The 19,923-nt window shown below is 39.1% G+C and overlaps 1 protein-coding gene across 3 annotated transcripts in view; it reads right to left on the reverse strand.

Annotated features, from left to right (window-relative positions):
* The window catches only part of LOC135254868 (SAM and SH3 domain-containing protein 1-like), an 85,377-nt gene that overhangs the window by 9,388 nt on the left and 56,066 nt on the right, over nucleotides 1-19,923 (reverse strand). For 2 of the 3 annotated variants that reach the window (XM_064335445.1, XM_064335461.1), the window contains 7 exons: nucleotides 15,651-15,691; nucleotides 13,208-13,294; nucleotides 12,902-13,014; nucleotides 12,370-12,471; nucleotides 10,874-11,009; nucleotides 5,654-5,979; nucleotides 3,099-3,231 (listed from right to left, as the gene is read on the reverse strand). In XM_064335445.1, coding sequence (XP_064191515.1) covers nucleotides 3,099-3,231; nucleotides 5,654-5,979; nucleotides 10,874-11,009; nucleotides 12,370-12,471; nucleotides 12,902-13,014; nucleotides 13,208-13,294; nucleotides 15,651-15,691 — 938 coding nt within the window. The remainder of the gene's footprint in view (nucleotides 1-3,098; nucleotides 3,232-5,653; nucleotides 5,980-10,873; nucleotides 11,010-12,369; nucleotides 12,472-12,901; nucleotides 13,015-13,207; nucleotides 13,295-15,650; nucleotides 15,692-19,923) is intronic. The other variant, XM_064335453.1, reaches the window with a different exon arrangement.

Below are 19,923 nucleotides of genomic sequence, written 5' to 3' on the forward strand. Positions count from 1 at the left end.
AAACATCTCAAGTATGATCAATGGAAACAGGATGCACCTGAGCTCAATTTTGAGTGTCATAGCAAAGGGTTTGAATACTTATGTAAATGTGATATTTCAGTTTTTTATTTTTAATAAATTTGCAAAAAATTCTAAAAACCTGTTTTCGCTTTGTCATCTCGGGGTATTGTGTGTAGATTGAAAATGAATTTAATCAATTTTAGAATAAGGCTGAAGCGTAAGAAATGTGAAAAAAGTGAAGGAGTCTGAATACTTTCTGAAGGCACTGCATGCTTTCACTCTCACATACATACATTCTACTCATACAGACAGATATGTATGTGACAGTAGAATATTTGCGTGACGGTGGGGAAGTTTTAACGACCACACGCAACTACAGTGAATTCAAAAGGGGGGTTTCTTTAAGTTACCACCGAAGTGGAAACCACTAGGTCTCAGTAAGAGACTTGAGGAAGGGGTAACGAAAAGAAAAGACTCAATTCCTAAGGGAGAATATCCCAACACAAAGTAAATGTCTCAGCAGGATAACGAAACTAAGGCGTAAGGAGTGAGTGAACTTTAGGAAGACTGCAGTGCAGTCTGAAGAAAAGCAAAAGAAAATGGTGCCTCGTAAAGGAGGAAGGCAAAAGGCGTTTAAGGAAAATAAAAAATTAAAGCTAGGTGACTTGTAGGACAGGTGTCTTACTACTAGTCAAAACAAAAGCTAAATTCAAAAATCCTATACCTTTTTCTTACCACAGTTTCTCGAAGAGAGCTTTTCTCTGTACCTCCTTTTGTGTACGTAAGTAGACACTAAAGCGAAGAACAGAACTCACGTGAGCGTATATAAGCTCTCTCAATCAGGTGCAAACAATCGGTCATAATCAAAAGCAATCATGGAGCGGTCTCAGGCGGTCCTGAAGATTACCACACTCAGTTACCTGAAACAGCACCTGTCCTCAAAAGAAAACAAAACCCTTTTAAACCTGTGGCTCTTGTAAAACAGACATGCTGGAAGGTGGTGTTTCCATCAGTGAGATTAGCAGTGATTTGCCTGGCTGTTAATCTTTTTTTTAATGGATTGTCACATTGGTCTATGAGTATGAATCACATTAGTCGATAAAAATTTTGAAAGAAACTTGGGCGACATAGCTCAGGAGGTAAGACCGATTGTCTGGCAGTCGGAGGGTTGCCGGTTCAAACCCTGCCCTGGGCGTGTTGAAGTGTCCTTGAGCAAGACACCTAACCCCTAACTGCTCTGGCGAATGAGAGGCATCAATTGTAAAGCGCTTTGGATAAAAGCGCTATATAAATGCAGTCCATTTACCATTTAATCGTTGAGGTTGTTTTAACCTTTTCAGAGAAGTCAACTTCTAACACTCGAGTCAAAGGTTTTGGAAAAAAGCTTTGTAGGTGTGTCGTTGCATACTGTCAGCCTTAAGTCAGATTTGGTCTCAGGAAATGTGGCTGTAGGTGTGTGAAATGAGATTCCCATTGAAGGTTTACCTTCATACTCGGAAATTATATGGCCAGTGACAGAGTTTTGGTAACCCCAGAAGTTATTTCTGTCCCAGTGATGAATTGGCTCAGGAGCATCCCAGTGTTCCCAGTGTGTGCTGTTACCGTATGAAGCATTATATTATCCCCTCAATAGCCCTGAAATACGAGGGCTGTGTATTAAAAGCACCATCATTTTTACATGGTGAAACCAAAGTGTATAAAAATACCCTTAAATAAAAGCTGAGAATCAGCACTTTAATTGTTTGATTACAAATATAAAATTGTGGAGTAAAGAGTCAAATATTTTTTATGTCTTTGTCCCAAACATTATGGAGCTCACTGTATGTATGTGAGAGTGAGAATATATGTGAGTAAGAACATATGTATGTGAGAGGTAGGATATATATATGAGAGTGCAAACATGTATGTGAGAGTGAGAACATACTGCATGTATGTGTGAAAGAGAATACAGGTATGTGAGAGTAAAATGATGTATGTGAGAGGTCCAAACTGAATTATGGCTTAAACAGCCCCTCATTCAATTCAATTTCAAAGTGCTTTATTGGCATGACAAATATAGGCACTTGTGTTGCCAAAGGAGTGGTTACAACATACAACTATATACAATGAATCTGAGAATGTGAATTTGTTATAAAAAAAATATAAAAATATATACAAAAATATCAGTAAGTGATGTTAGGTGTGTGTCTGTGTCTGACTATCTGTGTGTTGTGTGCATGAGTGAATATTATGTGTCTGCTTGTATGCATGTATGCTGTGTGTAAATGTGTGCATGAGGTGGTCACACATTGTCCCTCAGAGTATGGCAAGAGAACACAAATTGTGCTGCTAGTATGCAGCAACCTTTTTCTTCTCCTAATAGGTAGGGTAGATTAGGGTAGGGTACATTTCTGGTAGAATTTTTGGCGAATTTGGTCAAATTTGGTGCATTCCATCAGGAAGTGTTTTTCAGTTTCAATTTGGTTGCCTTTGCATTGTCGGCACAATCTTTTTTCTTCTGGCAACCATGATTTTCTGTGCCTGCCAGTTTTTATGGCTAAGTGGTGCTCGCTGAGTCTGTACCTCATCAAGGTGGTTCTCAGTGTTTTGTCAGTAACTGTGGTCAGGTACAGCATACTGTCAGGTACAGCATACTGTCTTTTTAGGGCCAAATAACATTTCATTTTACTTTGCGATTTTGTTTTAGTTTCCCAGTAGGTTATATAATTCTGTTTCAGCTGTGTTGCAATTTGGTTTATTCTAATTATATTTGTAGTTTTGTTCTGATCCTGAGCAGGTGAGGCGTTAGTGTGTGTTAGTGTATGTGGGGAACTAAGGCTCAGGACCAGCTGAGTGAGGGGATTGTTTGCTTTGCTCAACTCTTGGTATTGCAGGGCTTTGTATTGATCTGAGTGGGGGTCACTTTGTTTTAGGTGCTTCCAAAATTTGATCAACCTTTTTTGTATTTTGACAAGTAATGGGTATTGGCCTTATTCTGCCCTGCATGCATTGTTTGTTGTGTTTCTATGTAATTATAATGACTAACACATGACTGCACATATGCAAAATCTCTCTCTCTCTTTCTCGCACACAAAACACACACACACACACAGTCTTACTCATGGAACTCTGTCCACTCGTGGAGCTTCTCAGACTCTCCACAGATCCTCCAGTCTTCTGCATTGATGTTTCCAGGGGGTCTGAGTCCTGCTGGAGGGAGGGAGGAGAGCTGGGCCTCCCCTCTGAGATTGACTGCCAAGAAAGTACAAAAAAAATACAAAACCGATAAATATTCTTTTAACCGAAATATCCACTTCAATGTGTCTTTTCGGCAGTTTCATCTTTTCCATTATAGTAAATTGCATAAAGATACTGAGTAGTAAAACAATGTAAATTCAGAGAAAGAAATAAGAAAGAATCATGACCAAAAGCTGTAAAAAAATACAAATAAAACAAAAAGCCAGAGACACTCTCTTATGGAATGTTAAAGAATTTTTATTCAAAAGTAACACCACTGGCATGTCCATGTGTGCGAATTATAAAATGCCTGGGTAGCAAGATATGTTGGTGACTGCATGATAAACTTCACGATAAACTTCACAATCAAAATTGCAGGTGTGCTTTAACAACCATACAGCAGCTAATCTAATCAAGTACCTCAAGGAGACAGAACAGAAGCACAAACCAATGCCCTGTTAACGGAGCACCAGGCCAGAGAGAGACTGAAGCATGGACCAGAGCCACACAAATTGGGCTGAAGGCAACAAAGAGCCGCAAGTAATTGAATTGTAGACATTCAAAAAATTCAGGCAGGATTAGTTTTACTAGGGGAGTTCAGGTAATGTGATTTCCTGAGCACATCTGTAATTTTACTCTTGTATGAATTGGCCGTGTCCATAATTTTAATTTAATAAGAAAGTAATAATTGAATAATAATTTTTTATCATGAAAGTAATAATTTCATCCAAAACCCTACTAATTTTTTGGTGAACCCAAGGTCCCCTGATAATACCAATCCTGATAGGCATCCCAAGTTTTGCACAGATTTGACATCAAATGGATGGTTTCTGTCTTGTTCAAAAGAGGAAGCCCTTAAAGGAAAATTTCTTTGAGTGCAACATGACACTAAACTTTGCCATCTGTTCCTGGAGAGCTATAAGGAGAAAAATGACATTGATCAGAAGAGCTAGGTCTCTAAAGCTGTTAAAATGCAGCTTTGGGTAAATATAATGGCTCCTCTTCCATTTTTTTCTCATCTCCTAAATATTGCCAACTGCCTATAGACAGTCACTGTTACTGTAAGACAGTGGTGTCCAACCCTTGTCCTGGGGAGCTACAGGGTCTGCTGGTTTTTGTTTTCACCTTAAAATCAGCACCCAATTGAGCCCCAAGATACCAGGTGAGTTGAGTTAACTGTGTAATCACTGCTCAAATTGATACATGAAGTGCAGAGTCACTATGAAAACCAGCAGACCCTGTAGCTCTCCAGGACCAGGGTTGGAGGCCACACGGCCCTCCAGTCTCATGCCCTTTTATGGGGATTGGCGGGGTGTTTACCTATGCTAATTAGGAACAACTGGCACGTGCTTTACACTTAAGAGGACAATGGGATTCATCATTTTAAGAACACATGTGCAAACAATTCTGCGGTTTAAGAACACGTCGTGAATCTGCCGTAGACTTTTCTTAGGAATTTTCTTTAGAACAAATTTAAGAAAAAACTTAGGAAGATATTGATGAATGAGGCCCATTGTTGCCTTCTAAGTAAATTGACTCCTGTCCCCAGCACTGATAGTGGTTCTGTGTGCACACTTGTAATGTTTTGATGTGGACTTTTCCACAACTTTTCTTGCCCTTTTAATATTTCCATGACTATTTTAATTATTTGTTTAAGTTCTCAAGGTCCACAGAGACACTGAATTTAGATGATCTATTTACAAAATAAAGACAATTATAACAGGAGTGTGCTGAGTGTGAGTCCTGAGTGTGGGAGAACAGTAGAGATGACTGAACTGTTCAGACAGAATGCTTCTCATACATATGCTTCCTCAGTCACTGTCACTGATTTGACCTTCCTGCCAAATGAGATCTGGGGAGCGGTGAGAGAATTCAGCCCCTCTCTGTGAACACCACTCTTTGTTCTGTGGGAAAATGATCACTCCTCAGTCACATGCAAAAACGTACACCTACAATGACCAAAGCTGTTTACTTTCTCCATGACATTTGTGTTTCTGTGTTGTTCATATACTATATTTGTATGCATCTGTAGAACCAAGGCAAAAAATTTGCCACTGTTCAAAGACTTGGACAGACTGTACATATTTCTTCAGGTTTGTTCCATCATTGTAATGATAAAAGCTATTTGTTTTAAACTGTTACCAACTCTGACTTTTGAACTGCAAATATTCCCTCTGAAGTGGGGGTGTGGTGAAATCATACCACCAAAAACTAACAAACTATGGTGAGGGTGGACCCATGTCAGCTCTGTAGTGACATTTTGGCACAAAATGTCACTATTCACACGGATGTGGATTGAAGTAGAAACCACACACACTGTGACTTAGTTCTGATTTTGGAATGGCGTTACATCTGTAGAATCTGAGCTCTGAGGTTGGGGCAGAGTAAAGGCTCCAAAGTAAAGGCTCAAAACACAGTTTTCACCAAGAGCACCCACCCCATACATCTCGCCATCAGGCTCAACACTAGATGCTCTGGGGTCCTCCACGCAACAGCATTCTGCCTCTGAGATAGAGGAGCCGCTGCCCCTTCCCTGTCGGTCGAGGCCGTGGGTACGGCCTTCAAAAGGCTCGCCTGGGGTTTTGATCAGTTTGCGGCTGCCCCAGGTGTCTTGGCTGCTGGAGGAGAGCGAGGTGGTCCGGCTATCTGAGTCTCCATCCAGGGAAAGCTCCTCCAGATGCAGGGAGGTCAAGGAGGCATCTTGGGGGTTTGTCAGCTTGCTCTGCCTCCCTGTGCCATGTGGAGGTGTGTTCTCACCTGGGTCTGACATAGGGGAGAGGGTGCAAGAAACCAAGCCTTTAATTTATGCAAACATTTTATTTGCCATAGTAATGCTAAAATAAAATCATCATTAGGGTACTCTTAACAAATAAAGTGTTTTTGGTCATTTCTAAAAATGAATGTTTTTTTCTTCTGGTGATTATTATACCTTTTCCTACTTTGGTCTACCTTGAGGTCATTCATAAATGTATTCAAAATATTGCTTGATGTCAGTTGCGGGTTAATGCCACATTCATGGTAGGATTACGCCCTGGGAAGCTTTTTCGAGAAATATGCTGTTGGTGATATTCCAAAAAGAAAATACTTCTATGCTTTTACCCTCTTTTTTTCCTCAATTTTTGGTATGCCTAATTGGGTTTTTATCAGGGCTCATTGCTCCACTCCACTATCGATTCAGAGAGTGAAGACGAGAATGTGACGTCAGCTGCCGCTTCTTATCACACCACAGGTTCAGGCCTGCATAGACAGGAAGATGCTTCATGAGCAGGTTAAGAGCTGGACTTGCTGTGCATAATCGGCAGCAGGTGTCACTGGTGTGTGACGAGATGCTGTAATCCTGCTGACTGAGATACAGCAGCCCATTTATGACTGAATGTGTAAGCAACCGGCAGATATTCTAAAGCAACTGACTGCTGTCGTTGTGGGTATTTATTAATTTTTTGGGATTTCCAATAACTAATTTAATGTTAATTGAAGCCAAAGGAGGCTTATTCAAGGAAAGTCATGCCTAAGATTACTTTTTTGTAGAACTCATGATATTGAACTTTTTATGATATTGTAAGTAGAAACTGAAAAAAGAAATGTGTACTTCGGTTTGATATTCAATAAATGTGCATATATTAACTGAATTCTAATCTACTTAAAAGCTACAGGTGGCCTAATACTTCCGGCATGGATCATATATATATATATATTTATATACACACACACACTACAGGTCAAAAGTTTTAGGACACCCCCATTTTTCCAGTTTTATTTAAATTTAAGCAGTTCAAGTCCAGTGAATGACCTGAAATGGTACAAAGTTAAGTGGTAAACTGACAGTGGTTTAAAAAAAAAAAGTTTAGGTTACCAAAAATGGAAAAATAATGCAAATTTCAGAGTTATATAAAAGGCCTTTTTAAGGCAACAAGTTGTGGGTTAACAACTTATTGCTTTTCTGCAGCAATGGAAGTAAATTAAGCCTTGAAAGTTGATGCAAACAATTCCTACAGGTGTCCCAACTTTTGTTGATTACTTACAAACCCTCTGTCCGTATAAAATCAGTGTTGGAACAGACTGTATTACGACACCCTCTGAAGCATTATTTGGACAATATTGCACCTCAGGAAGTAGAGAATTGCTATCATAATGGCGAGAAAAAGACAATTAACAAAGGAAGACAGACAGACCATTATAACCCTTAAAAGTGTAGGTCTTTCCGTTAGAGAAATTGCAAAGGAAGCCAAGGCGTCAGTGAGTACAGTTTCCTACACCATTGAAAGGCACTTGGAAACCGAAGGAAACTCTGACAGGAAGAAGTCCGCCAGACCCAAATCCACAACAGAATCAGAAGACAAGTTTCTGAGAGTCAACAGCTTGTGTGATAGGCGGCTCACAGGACAACAGCTTCAAGCACAGCTTAAAAGTGGTTGAAGTAAGCAAGTCTCAACAAGAAGAGAAGACTTCAAGCTGCAGGTTTGACAGTTCGAGTGGCAGTACAAAAGCCATTGTTAAAATAGCTAAATAAGAAAAAGAGGCTTGCCGGGGCCTTGAAGCACCGGCAGTGGACTACTGAAGACTGTAAGAAGGTCTTATGAAATCTTCGGTTCATCACGCAGGGTTTTTGTACGCCATTAAGTAGGTGAAAGGATGGTTCCTCAGAGTGTGACACCAACTGTCAAACATGGAGGAGGAGGCGTTATGGTCTTGGGCTCTTTTGCTGGATCCAGAGTTGGCGACTTGCACAGAGTGACTGGCACCCTGAGCCAAAAGGGCTACCACAGCATTTTTCAGCGCCATACCCTCTGGTCAACGCCTAGTTGGTCAGGGGTTCTTCCTCCAGCAAGATAATGACCCAGAACATACCTCCAGGCTATGTCAGAACTATCTTAGAAGAAAAGAACAATAGGACAGGCTTCAAATCATGGAATGGCCAGCACAGTCACCGGACTTAAACCCCATCGAGCTGGCTTGGGTTGAACTGGACAGAAGGGTGAAAGCAAAGCAACCTACAAGTGCAACACATTTGTGAGAACTTCTGCAAGAGTGTTGGGAAGATCTTTCCAAACAATATTTGATTTCCATTGCAGAACGAATGCCACGAGTGTGTTCATCTGTCATATCTGCAAAAGGTGGCTACTTTGATGAGTCAAAAAATTTAAATAAATTGTGTTAAACAGAATAATTCTATGATTTCCTTTTAAAATCTCCAATTGTTTATTTGTTGTATGCGTTAATTTCAGAGTACATTGATACAACTCTGTGAATTTCAATAAAAACTGGAAAAATTGAGGTTCTAAAATGTATATATATATATGTGTGTGTGTGTATACATGTGTATATTATATATGTATACATATGTATGTATATATGTATGTACACATATCAGAGACTGTAAAAAATATGGACAAAGCTACCGTGACGTCAACCATTGACTCTTCGTGGGTCTCTGAAACAAGTTTTGAAGCTCAATGGCGGACGTGGCCATGTTGTCGATTTGGAGCCAAAACCATATAGTTAAGCGGTTCTGTGATTTTTACAATGTGATTGACAGTCCGGTGCGGAAAAGCCGATCAATCTGAACGAACGATTGCAGAACGAACTCAAGGCTAGGTGACTGTCTGCCGTTATGTTTTAAAATATATTATCAATGTTTACAGAGTTTAATTTCCATCCGTGACTGTACGGTGTCATGTAATCACGTTATATGTATGACATTAATAATAAAATTATGTTCAGTTATCTTCAATTTATATTTCTCAGAAAAACGAATATGCTTAGCTAGCATAGCTTGCCAGTGAGCTAGGTAGGCTATCCGTGGTTAGCTCACGCATTAGCAATATGAACCACAGGGGAAGAACATCGACTACACTGATGGTCAATCAATCAGAGATGTGTACTGGTGATTTTTGACTAGGCTAATTTTCATATAACTGTCTGGTAGACCTGCTGTTAACCGAGCAAGTTATCACTGTAGGTTTTCGCCACAGTCAGTTAATGAGCCAGTAACTGCTACACCATCGCCGTTTGTGGTGTTCACTTGCTGGGTGACACAAGCTGACCGATCATTCACAAGTCACTTTTAAACGAATAAAAATTAACACTGTCAGTGGTAATTAACAAATCTACCAAGTATTTTAATAACTGATCTGCAGGTGTGTAAATATGACAACGCACTTTGTAGAGCAAGTTTTCCACCTGGTGCATGAAGACAAAAATAATGTACACTGAATTTCGAAGTATTATTATTATTTTTTTTTATTGTAGATCATCAAAACCAATGTAGAAAAACCAATATATGCATAAGGAGCCCCCAGGACAGATTCTGAGAACCACTGGCTTAAATGCTCTTGCCAGTCTTACAATGATGATTAATTTTGTTAAATTCTGTGTGTGATTTCATCGTGTGTTGTATGTTATCCAGCAAATAAACTTTAATACTCTTAATTCGCTTCCTGAAACTGACAATTTTGCAGTGTTTATCCCAAAATTGGGATTATAGTAGCTTTGTCATGTCCGTGAAGTATGGCCCAGATAGACATTTACGGAATGTACACAACTGACAAGCCATCAAACACGTTTGACAGATTGAATATTTGCCGGTTACGGTTAGCTAGCTAGTCAAATGGCTTGGTAGCTGAAGTTGCAAACTGTTTTAGCATAGGTTACTGGACTACCAAATATAGCAAATAAGCGTTAGCTGATTACGCTTTCTGCCAACTAATTATTTGGTAAAGTAGGCTAAAGGAAATAGTAAATATGACTTGGCTACCGAAAAAAACTTCAGAGGACGATTATTTTATGGTCGTCTAGTGCAGCTGTAAATAGCACATGCCATAATGAAATCACTACGAAATGGTATGCCTGCATTTTCTGACTTCGCACAGCTGGACCGTGGATGATGAGTCAGAGCCGCAATGTCAAGGCCAAGAGGCGCCACCTCCCACCACAGTGACCATAGACTGTAGCCCCTACTGTAGCTTAGTCCTCTGCAGTAATCAGGAAGTGACGCAAACTGTACCTCATTGGTTCATGACAAATATTATAACTGCCCAAATGACACAGTAAATCATGAAATCGACCCATGGACAGTCATAAGATGAATAAAATACACATATTGTGACTATTTGTTCTTGTGAGAAAAAATGATTGACTTTGTATTTTGACCGAATTTGTACCATAGACTTGGAAGCCGGATATGAAAACATACTGGAGCCAACCGCAGTGGCGCTAGTGAGCAACCAGGAACAACAAGACCAGGAAATGAGCTTCAAAAACGAAGTCTGGTTTTGGCCACTTGATACATATATACAAACAGGTGACAAATTAAAGAAAAACCTGAATAAATGAGTGGAGAAACATAACATTACATTACTGGCATTTAGCGGACACTCTTACCCAGAGTGACTTACACAACTTTTTTTTTACATGGCATCCATTTACACAGCTGGATATATACTGAAGCAATGCAGGTTAAGTACCTTGCTCTAGAGTACAACGGCAGCGTCCTGACCAAGGAATTGAACCTGTGACCTTTAGATTACAAGACCAGTTACTCATGCATTATACTACACTGCCGCCTGAAGAATAACAAATACAGATGCTGCCATACTGGTGTACTGCAAAATACAATTAAGCAATTAACATCCTATCATGCTGAACCCCATACTTGTACCTTGAGAGCATAGCCTCGTTTTCTCTTCCTCCTCTCTGATTAGCTTCTTACTGCCCTGGCGTGAAGAGCTGACCAATGTCTGGGCCTGGATTAAGGTCGCCAACTCATCTGGCTCATCATCTGACTGCTCCCACAACTTGAAGAGATAGGAGAGAGAGTGAAGAAGAGGAAGAGGAAGATTTTTACATTTTAAAATGTATTGAAATGTTTTTAACCAAAACGTGAGAAAACTCTTCTAAATTACGGATGTTGTTAAATATATCTGCTGCATTTTAAAAAGCAGAATACAGAAATATGACCTATTATTAGGGCCACCATGACCATGTGACCTGCAGGGATTTAAACTTCAATAGTTCATCTTCCAGGGGTCCCCACAGGCACTCCAACAGCACAGTCACGTAGCTAAACATACAACTGAGTTTCTAATTTAGAGATTAATAAAAACAATTTGTTGATTTAATATGGGGAAATTCAGTAAGGAAAGTGGACACAGATGGAAGTTCAATTGCCACGAAAAGCATGCCTTTGTGCCAGTGGTCCTCACTCTTGTTCATGGGGAGCTGCAGGGTCTGCTGGTTTTTGTTGTTACTCAGAACTTAAGTAGCACAGCAACTGATCAGTTAAAGCAGTTGATTACACAGTTAACTGGTTCTGAAATGGTCAATGATCTTCAGAAAAAAAAAAAAACCCAGCAGACTCTGTGGCTCTCCACGAGCAGGGTTGAGTATCATTGCAGTAAAAAGAAAATTCATCCATATAAAGCAGGGGTGTCCAATCTTTTACCCAAGAATTTCAAAGTCTAAGACTTTGATTGAAGTCTTGATTGAAGACCATGATTAGTTAATTAGTTGAATCATTAATTAATTATTTTTATTAAAGTTTTTTTGTGCAAGTTAAATGTTATATAACTGCTCTTATTTTTAATATTGGCATTTCCCACTGCTTCTGACAAAACCATTTAAAAAATACTGCAGCATGTCCACGGTAGTAAGTAATCGAACTGACTTTAAGCAGATCATCTGTGCTTAATTTATGCCAATTACTTTATCATCTTCTATTACTGAATGGGATAATTGTCTGAGAAAGGGCTTGACAAAGGCTACCACAACCTCTAGCTGGCAGAGGACTTAAATACATTGCGAGAAAACAAGAGGAGTCAAATTGGTGGCCCTATCTATTGTTTATATATGACAATGAAAGTGTATGTATTTATAATATGTGCCAAACAGAGCCCAAAACTAACTACACCCATTAAACACATTTATAATTCAGATCAATATCAGACTTTGACAGACAGACTTGGCAGACAGTGCTACAGCATGTGTGATAGGTGGTGACAGGGGAATTGTTTGAATTCCCATGTGGAGCTTAGAAATATGTTTACACATTCCAAGCTTTATTTACACATGATCAAAACAGCTGCTTATGTTGCAGTTTGTGGATGAGTTGTATGAATGAAACTTCACTTGTAATAGTGGGTAAGGACAGGTGCTTACATCGCAGTTTGAGGATTGGATATTGCAGTGGCAGGACTGGCCTGTGCACTCTGGCCTGTCCATCCATCCGGACGGGCTGTTCTGGGCCTCAGACTCCGTCAGCTACACAAAGGAACAGTTCAGAGGGGGTTTGCAGGGGGTTCCCCATTCATAGAAGCGCTACAGCTGACAAACATAAATCTGGTGATTCCCCAGGACCTAAAAATTTCTAATCAAAGTTACACAATAGGCACATACCCAGTCAAATGTGTTAATTCAACTCCAACAGAGTATTCATGAGTTAAATAGGGACCATGAACTCTGTAAGAGTTGATTTAACATTTAACATTTTACTATGTGGATAACTATAAAACTATGGACAGAATCACTGTCTGCTTTGCAGCATTAAATCCACACAAGTGGTGTGCTCTTTGGCCAGTAGATGAAAGATGGGGAAATAAACAAGAAGAAAAGGCACAGAGCATGAAACAGAGGGTGGAAGAGGGGGAGAAGAGTGAGATAGAGCAAGAAAGAAAGAGAAGGCGAATCATACATGGGCCAATGCTTCCTCCACTGTGATGGTCTTGTCCTTCACCATTAGCATCAGCTGAATGCTCTCCATGTCACTTCTGGTGACCTCACTAGCAGGGCAGCTCATCTCTTCCACTACGGGTCAAAGACCAGAGGGTCAGACCACAGCAGTGGTCAAAGCCCACACAGGAACAGCACAGAACAGGAGGAATGGTAAAAATGGTCTGAACTTTACAACCGGGTTCTGCTTGTGTCAAAGCTGAAACATTTTACAGTAAAATAAGAACAGTTCTGTTGTAAAGGCCCCCCTACCACCCACCCACCATACCTTTGGATGTTTGCCAGGGGACTCCCCTCTGAGACTTGTGAACGTTTTGACAGAACGACCTGTTTCTCTTCTTGCCATCCCACTTCCCTAAAAAAGGGAAGAAAAATTTGCTCTACCTGCCAAACACCAGTATATGCTGTCTGTCCATCAAAGCCAGGAAGTATTCCAAAATCCTGAGTACAGACTTTTTACGGAATATATTACTTGTAAAACAAGCTTCCATTCACTTAAGGTGCCTTATTTTACTTCATTCAAATGAACCCTTTCTTTTCTTGAGAGAATATTATGTGCTCATTCGATTTCTTGACATGTATATGCAAAAATGTTTCTGGTGTGATCATATTACACACCACAAACATTTAATAATATTACATGATCTGTTATTAGAGGTTTATACATGTTACAGAGAAGAATTTGTACGTTCATAGGATATTAACCCCTTAGCGCACATGCCAAATCTGGCCAATCCTTGCCCATTTAGGGGGTACCCTATTTAAAGCTTTATAACTCCAGATGTGAACACCACAGAAACTTGAAAAATGGCTTAAATGAAGCAAGACTTTTGTACCATTTACAATACTAGCTTAGATTACTTTATATTAATAATTTTGGAAGAAATAAAGTGCCACAAATGCAATTGTTTAGGCAAAAAATCTCAAATGAATTTGCTCTTTTTTGATTCGCAATGAAATACTGGGAGATTACATATACAGGAGGTTAAAGTATACATGTCCTGGATCAAAAACCTCTTGACCACAAGTTCATAAAATCTAAGGGTGGATATGTAGAACTACTAAAGATCTATGAAGCAAAAACTAAGCAGTGTACCCAGCGTCTCCAAATCTACCCAAAATGTCTAACTTATGCATTGCTGTAAAGCACAACAAATCAACTGTTTTTACTCAAGAAACTCACAGTTGCATCATTTTCAAGTGGTAATTACAAGCTTTCTGTCAATACTGTGGTCTAAAATAGCTGGGGTCCAGAAACATATCCAAAATCTCTCCAAAAAGGAATAAAGCCTAATGCTTTTTGTCCATTGTAAAGCATATACATGAGCCCCTTACAAAGGTTTCAGATGAAACATTGAAATCAGATTTAAAAAATAATGCAAACATATTGTCACACAATGCTGTACAGTACCTAAATGTGTAATAATTAACTCTTGAATGTATTTCTATACTCTGTACTCTTGTATGTCTTCTTGTATGGGGATGGGACGATATGAAAACAATTTTCAACCGTCCACCACGTTTTGGCAATGTTCCAACACTCTGTCCAACACTCTGTTGCATGCATCACAAAAACCATTACACTATTGACTAATGCTTACATTATAGTGTCAAATATCCGCATTATATAATACCACTAACCTATTTAAAGACACCCAATTTCAAAAATAACGCATATAACCGAAATATTTTTAGCAGTAATAGCCTACTTACATAGCAATGATGAAATTTTATCTGTGTTCAGTAGATGGAGACAGAGACAGTGAATCAACGATACAGTTCAAGCCGCTTCTGTTCTGCTCCAGAAAACGATGTCAGCTAGGTCTATCAGCAAACATATGGCTTAGCTATGCCCAAAAGTCCTCAATAATAATAGTATTTTCCAAGAACTTACAAAAAATTGTTAACAACGTTACGTTAGGAGCAGCGTCTTTTACTGCTACCACAGAGTTAATGCGATGATAAGAAATTTTTTGGTTACGCTGACCTATAAAACGCTATTCCAAAAGCAAAAGTAGACATGTTATACATCGTTAGAAAGCTTATATCTCACCTACTGAATAAATGAATTGTCAATCAAGCCAGACTGCACTAACAAGGAGACAACGCTGTAAACTACACGTGTGGTATTACCTACAGCTATTTTGGAAGGTACCCAGGCATCACAAATGCGCGTAAATTTCACAAACGGATTGTCCAAGACAATATATGACCACTCAGTCTCAAAAGGGACATCTCTACGTGTAAAACCAATGGTAAGGTTGTGTATTTATTCAATATTTGTCCCAGATATTGACTTTAGAATGACATCATATCATTAAAAAAAAAAAAACAGAGGGTAAGGATAAAATTTCTGTCAGGTCTCACTGTGATTCCCTGCTGCAGCACAGGCCACTGGAGTGGATTTACTGCATAATGCAGCACTCAACCATAGAATGCTCATACCTAACATAACATACTCGCAAAAAATGCATGTACACACTAACTCACATGCATGCATACACACATTAACACACACACACACACACATATACACACATGAACTTACACAAAGACATGCATGCAGACTAACTGCACACATAGACACACACATGCACCCATCTCTACATTACGGACAGGACCCATAAACAATCACAAATCATAAAATATCAGTAGTTATGAGCCGTAACACATGAAACCCATCCAATAATGAAATAGTCTGTAATACCAACCTACAAATCCATCCTCAGAGCTTGACTGGTGATGACGCAGCCTAAAAACATGGAGCCGAGAATCAAACTCGTACCAAATGACACCACCTGACAAACAGATCTTAACTGCAATACCTTTCTCTTTCTGATACTGTTATATGTACTTTCTTTCTATGCTGCAGTTTTAAAGCATTTAAAGAGGCTGTACAATAGACCTCTAAACATTCTGCACAGATCAAAGGCAGTGAAATTTTGTTATCACTGTGTATTAATATGACATATTTGCACTGCATATACAGTGAGCTCCATAATGTTTGGGACAAGTACTTTTTTTTATTGATTTGGCTCTGTACTGCATAATTTTTTATTTGTAATCAAACAATTTGAAGTTAAAGTATAGACTCAGTTTTTATTAAAAGGTATTTTAATAAATTTTGGTTTCACCATGTAGAAATAACAGAACTTTTTATACATACAGGGTGCCATAATATGTCAGACAATTGGCTTCATAGGTATTTCTGATTTGTTATTGCCGTTTGTCAGCAAATGGACCAGACTTGTGCCAATGAAAGTCAAGGAAGCCATTATAAGGCTGAGAAATATGAAAAGAATAATAGTCACAGACGGAGGCCAAACCATAGGCTTACCAAAATCATCATCATTAAGAAAAAAGAGAGGACTGGTGAGCTTAGTAAACGTGAAGGGCCTGGTATGCTAAGGAAGAACTCTACAGTCCATTTACTACCCCTCTAACTATTAGAGACTTTCTGCTTCTTTCCCTGCCGCATTTGTGCAGCCTGTGATCAGTCTAGAAAAGAGATATTCACTAGTAATATTACCTCTATGGAATACAATATCAGACTTTATATCAGAATTTATAACTAGCACTTCAACTAATGATATTTATTTTATTTCTTGTTCATGCAAATTACAATACGTAGGTAAGACATACCGACAGTTAAAAACGTGCATTACTGAACATAGGAGTGCTGTCTATAGTAATGACATTCACTCACCTATCGTAAGACATTTTACTCAAGCCGGTCATCCCATCTCTGCCCTCTCCTTTTGTGCAATTCAAGAAATTAACAAAGCATGACAAGGTGGCAATATTGAACTGAAACTGCTACAAGCACTTTTTACTTGAAAACATTACACCTAGATGGCCTTTAATGAAGATTTCAATTTAAGTTGTATTCTGTAGATTTGTCCTTACTGTATATCATGCCCATTTCAATGTTTGATATGTTCATCTTTTGCCTCATATGGTGTTGATTGATCTTCAGTCTTGTCCTTGTTTTGTGTCTATCAGTTGGAAATGATTATCTCTCCTTTCTTAGTGCTTAGTCATTTTAATACTTGTAACTTTCATGCTTTTGATGGTGTCTATCTTGATGCTCACATTTTATATGTGATATATAAAAAGTGTATACAAATTGTTAGGCTTGCATGAATTATATAATAGTTGGTGCTCTTCCAAATTCTTTTCCATTTTTATACACTAGTGTGTACAGCTGAGACCAAAAGTTTACATACACCTAGGCTAAGATATTCAAACTCAGTTTTTCACAACTCTGCGCATTTCATATTACCATACATTTCTTTTAGCAAGTCAATTAGGACATCTACCTTGCTCATATCAGGTTTGTTTTTTTAAAACAATCGATTAGAGACAGATTTATTTCAGCTTTAATTCACTATATCAGAATTCCAGAGGGTCAAAAGTTTACATACACCAAGTTTACTGTCTCTTCAAACAGTCTGGAAGATTCCAGAAATTGATGTAATGACTTTTTAGAAGCTTCTGATTGGCCAATTTTTAAAATTAGGAGTTAGAGCCACTGCCCTTTTGCCCTTGATACCATGAGAAAATCCAAGCAACTCAGCCAAGATCTCTGAAAAAAATTGTGGACCTCTACAAGTCCGATTCCTCCTTAGGAACAATTTCCACAAGCCACAAGCATCTGTACAAACAATGGTATGCAAATGTAAAAATCTTGGGACCACACAAACACTTCATTGTTCAGCAAGGAGGCACAAATTAACTCCCAAGGCGGAACAAACTTTGGTCTGAAAGGTTCAACTGAACCTCAAGACAACAACAAAGAACTGGTGAAGGAGTCGGAGGCATCAGGTACCAAATTATCTACATCCACCATTAAGAGAATCCTACATCACCATGGCCTGAAGGGCTGTTGCACAAGGAAGAAGCCCCTACTCCAAGACCGGCATAAAAAAGCCATAATGAAGTTTGCAGGTGATCACCAGGATGAATATAAATGATCAGCGCTGTGTATAGTGGAAAAAGGGTGAGGCTTTTAATCCGGACAACACCATCCGAACTGTGAAGCATGGGGGTGAGAGCATCATGGGGGTGTTTTGCTGGAAAAGGGACTGGTGTACTTCGAAAAATAGATGGCATCATGAGGAAGGAGGATTATCTAGAAATACTGAAGCAACACATCAAGACATCAGCTAGATAGTTAAAACTTGGTTGCAACTGGGTCTTCCAGCAGGACAATGATCCTAAGCATATCTGCAAAGTTGTAACAAAATGGCTTAAAGACAAAAAAAAAAAAAAAAAGTACTGGAGTGGCCATCACAAAGCCCTGACCTGAATCCCACAGAAAATTTGTGGACTGAACTGAAAAAGTGTGTCCGAGCAAGGAGGCCCACAACCCTGACTGAGTTACACCAGTTCTGTCAGGAGGAATGGGAAAAAAATTCCAGCAAAGTATTATGAGTAGCTTGTGGAAGGCTACCCCAAACATTTGATTCAAGTTATGCAAGGCAATGCCACTAATTACTAACAAAGTGGATATAAACTTTTGACCCATCTGATATAGTACATAAAAGCAGAAATAAATCTTTCTAATACAGTTATTATTCTGAAATGACCTCATATAGAAATAAATTAGATGTCCTAATTGAAAAATTGAGTTTAATGTCTTTAGCTTAGGTGTATGTAAACTTTTGGCCTCAACTGAGAGTTACTCAGTCATCAACTGTAAAGGTCTTTCTTAGCCTACCAGGGTCTTTGCCGTTACTGAGCTCACAAATGCTCTTTCTTTTTAAACATGTTCCAAATGGTTGACTTTGGTAAGCATAAGGTTTGGCCTATGTGTCATGGTTCTGTATTTTTGTTTCTATTTTTCCTTTTTGGCCTGCCAGTTGGCGGCACTTCTCAGTTTTTGTGTTTCTGTTCATTCCCTCATTGGTTTCCCGTGTTAATTGTATTGTTTTCCATTATTGTCTTGTTATTTGATCATTGTACCCACCTGTCTCGTTATTTAATCATCATCCCCACCTGCCTCTCGTTATCCCTTCCCTCTCGTTTGATTATGTATTGAGTTCACCTGTGTCTTGTCTATTTAAGTTCTTTGTCCCCTTGACTCAGGTGCTGGTTCCTAGTGTTTGTTTCTGACTTGTATGTATCTGCTTGCTTGTGTTTGTGTTTCTGACTGTGTTTCTGCTTGTGAGTTTCCGCCTGTTTGTAGGGCGACATAGCTCAGGAGGTAAGACCAATTGTCTGGCAGTCGGAGGGTTGCCGGTTCAAACCCCGCCCTGGGCGTGTCGAAGTTCCTTGAGCAACCCTACCCTAACTGCTCTGCAAATGGAGGCACATTGTAAAGCGCTTTGGATAAAGCGCTATATAATGCAGTCCATTACATACATTTTCATTTGTGTTCGCTCCGTATTCTGACCTGCCTGTGTTCTGTTCTGCGTTTCTTTTGGTTTTTGAGTTTGTGGTTTTGCCCCTCATGGCCCCTTTGTTTGTTCCTGAGTTTTTTTTTGTATTAAATTCTTTGTGTACATTTACCGTTTTAGTTTTGTGAGTTTTTCCCACTCTGTATTTGGGTCCATTTTCCCGAAAACCCTGACACTATGTTTCTGTTTTTTCATATTTCTCAGCCTCTTAATGGCTTCCTTGACTTTCACTGGCACAACTCTGGTCCTTATGCTGACAAATAGAAATAACACACTTGAAAGGCAATCAAAAGCCTAGATTCAAGACTAGATAGTGAAAGCTCTCTTAAATTTGTACCTGACAAATCAGAAAGTCCTATGAAGCCATTTGTCCCAAACATTATGGTGCCCTGGAATGGGGGGATTACGTATAAGTGGCATTATTTCTACATGGAAAAATCTAAATGTATTAAAATACCCTCTAGCAGAGAATCTGCAGTTTAACCAAATATGCATTGTCTGATTGCAAATCTAAAATTGTGGAGTACAGAGGCAAATCAAGAGAAAACATGCCTTTTCCCCAAACATTATGGACCTCACTGTATAT

Source organism: Anguilla rostrata, chromosome 1 (assembly GCF_018555375.3).
Source record: "Anguilla rostrata isolate EN2019 chromosome 1, ASM1855537v3, whole genome shotgun sequence".
Classification (NCBI taxonomy): Eukaryota; Metazoa; Chordata; class Actinopteri; order Anguilliformes; family Anguillidae; genus Anguilla; species Anguilla rostrata.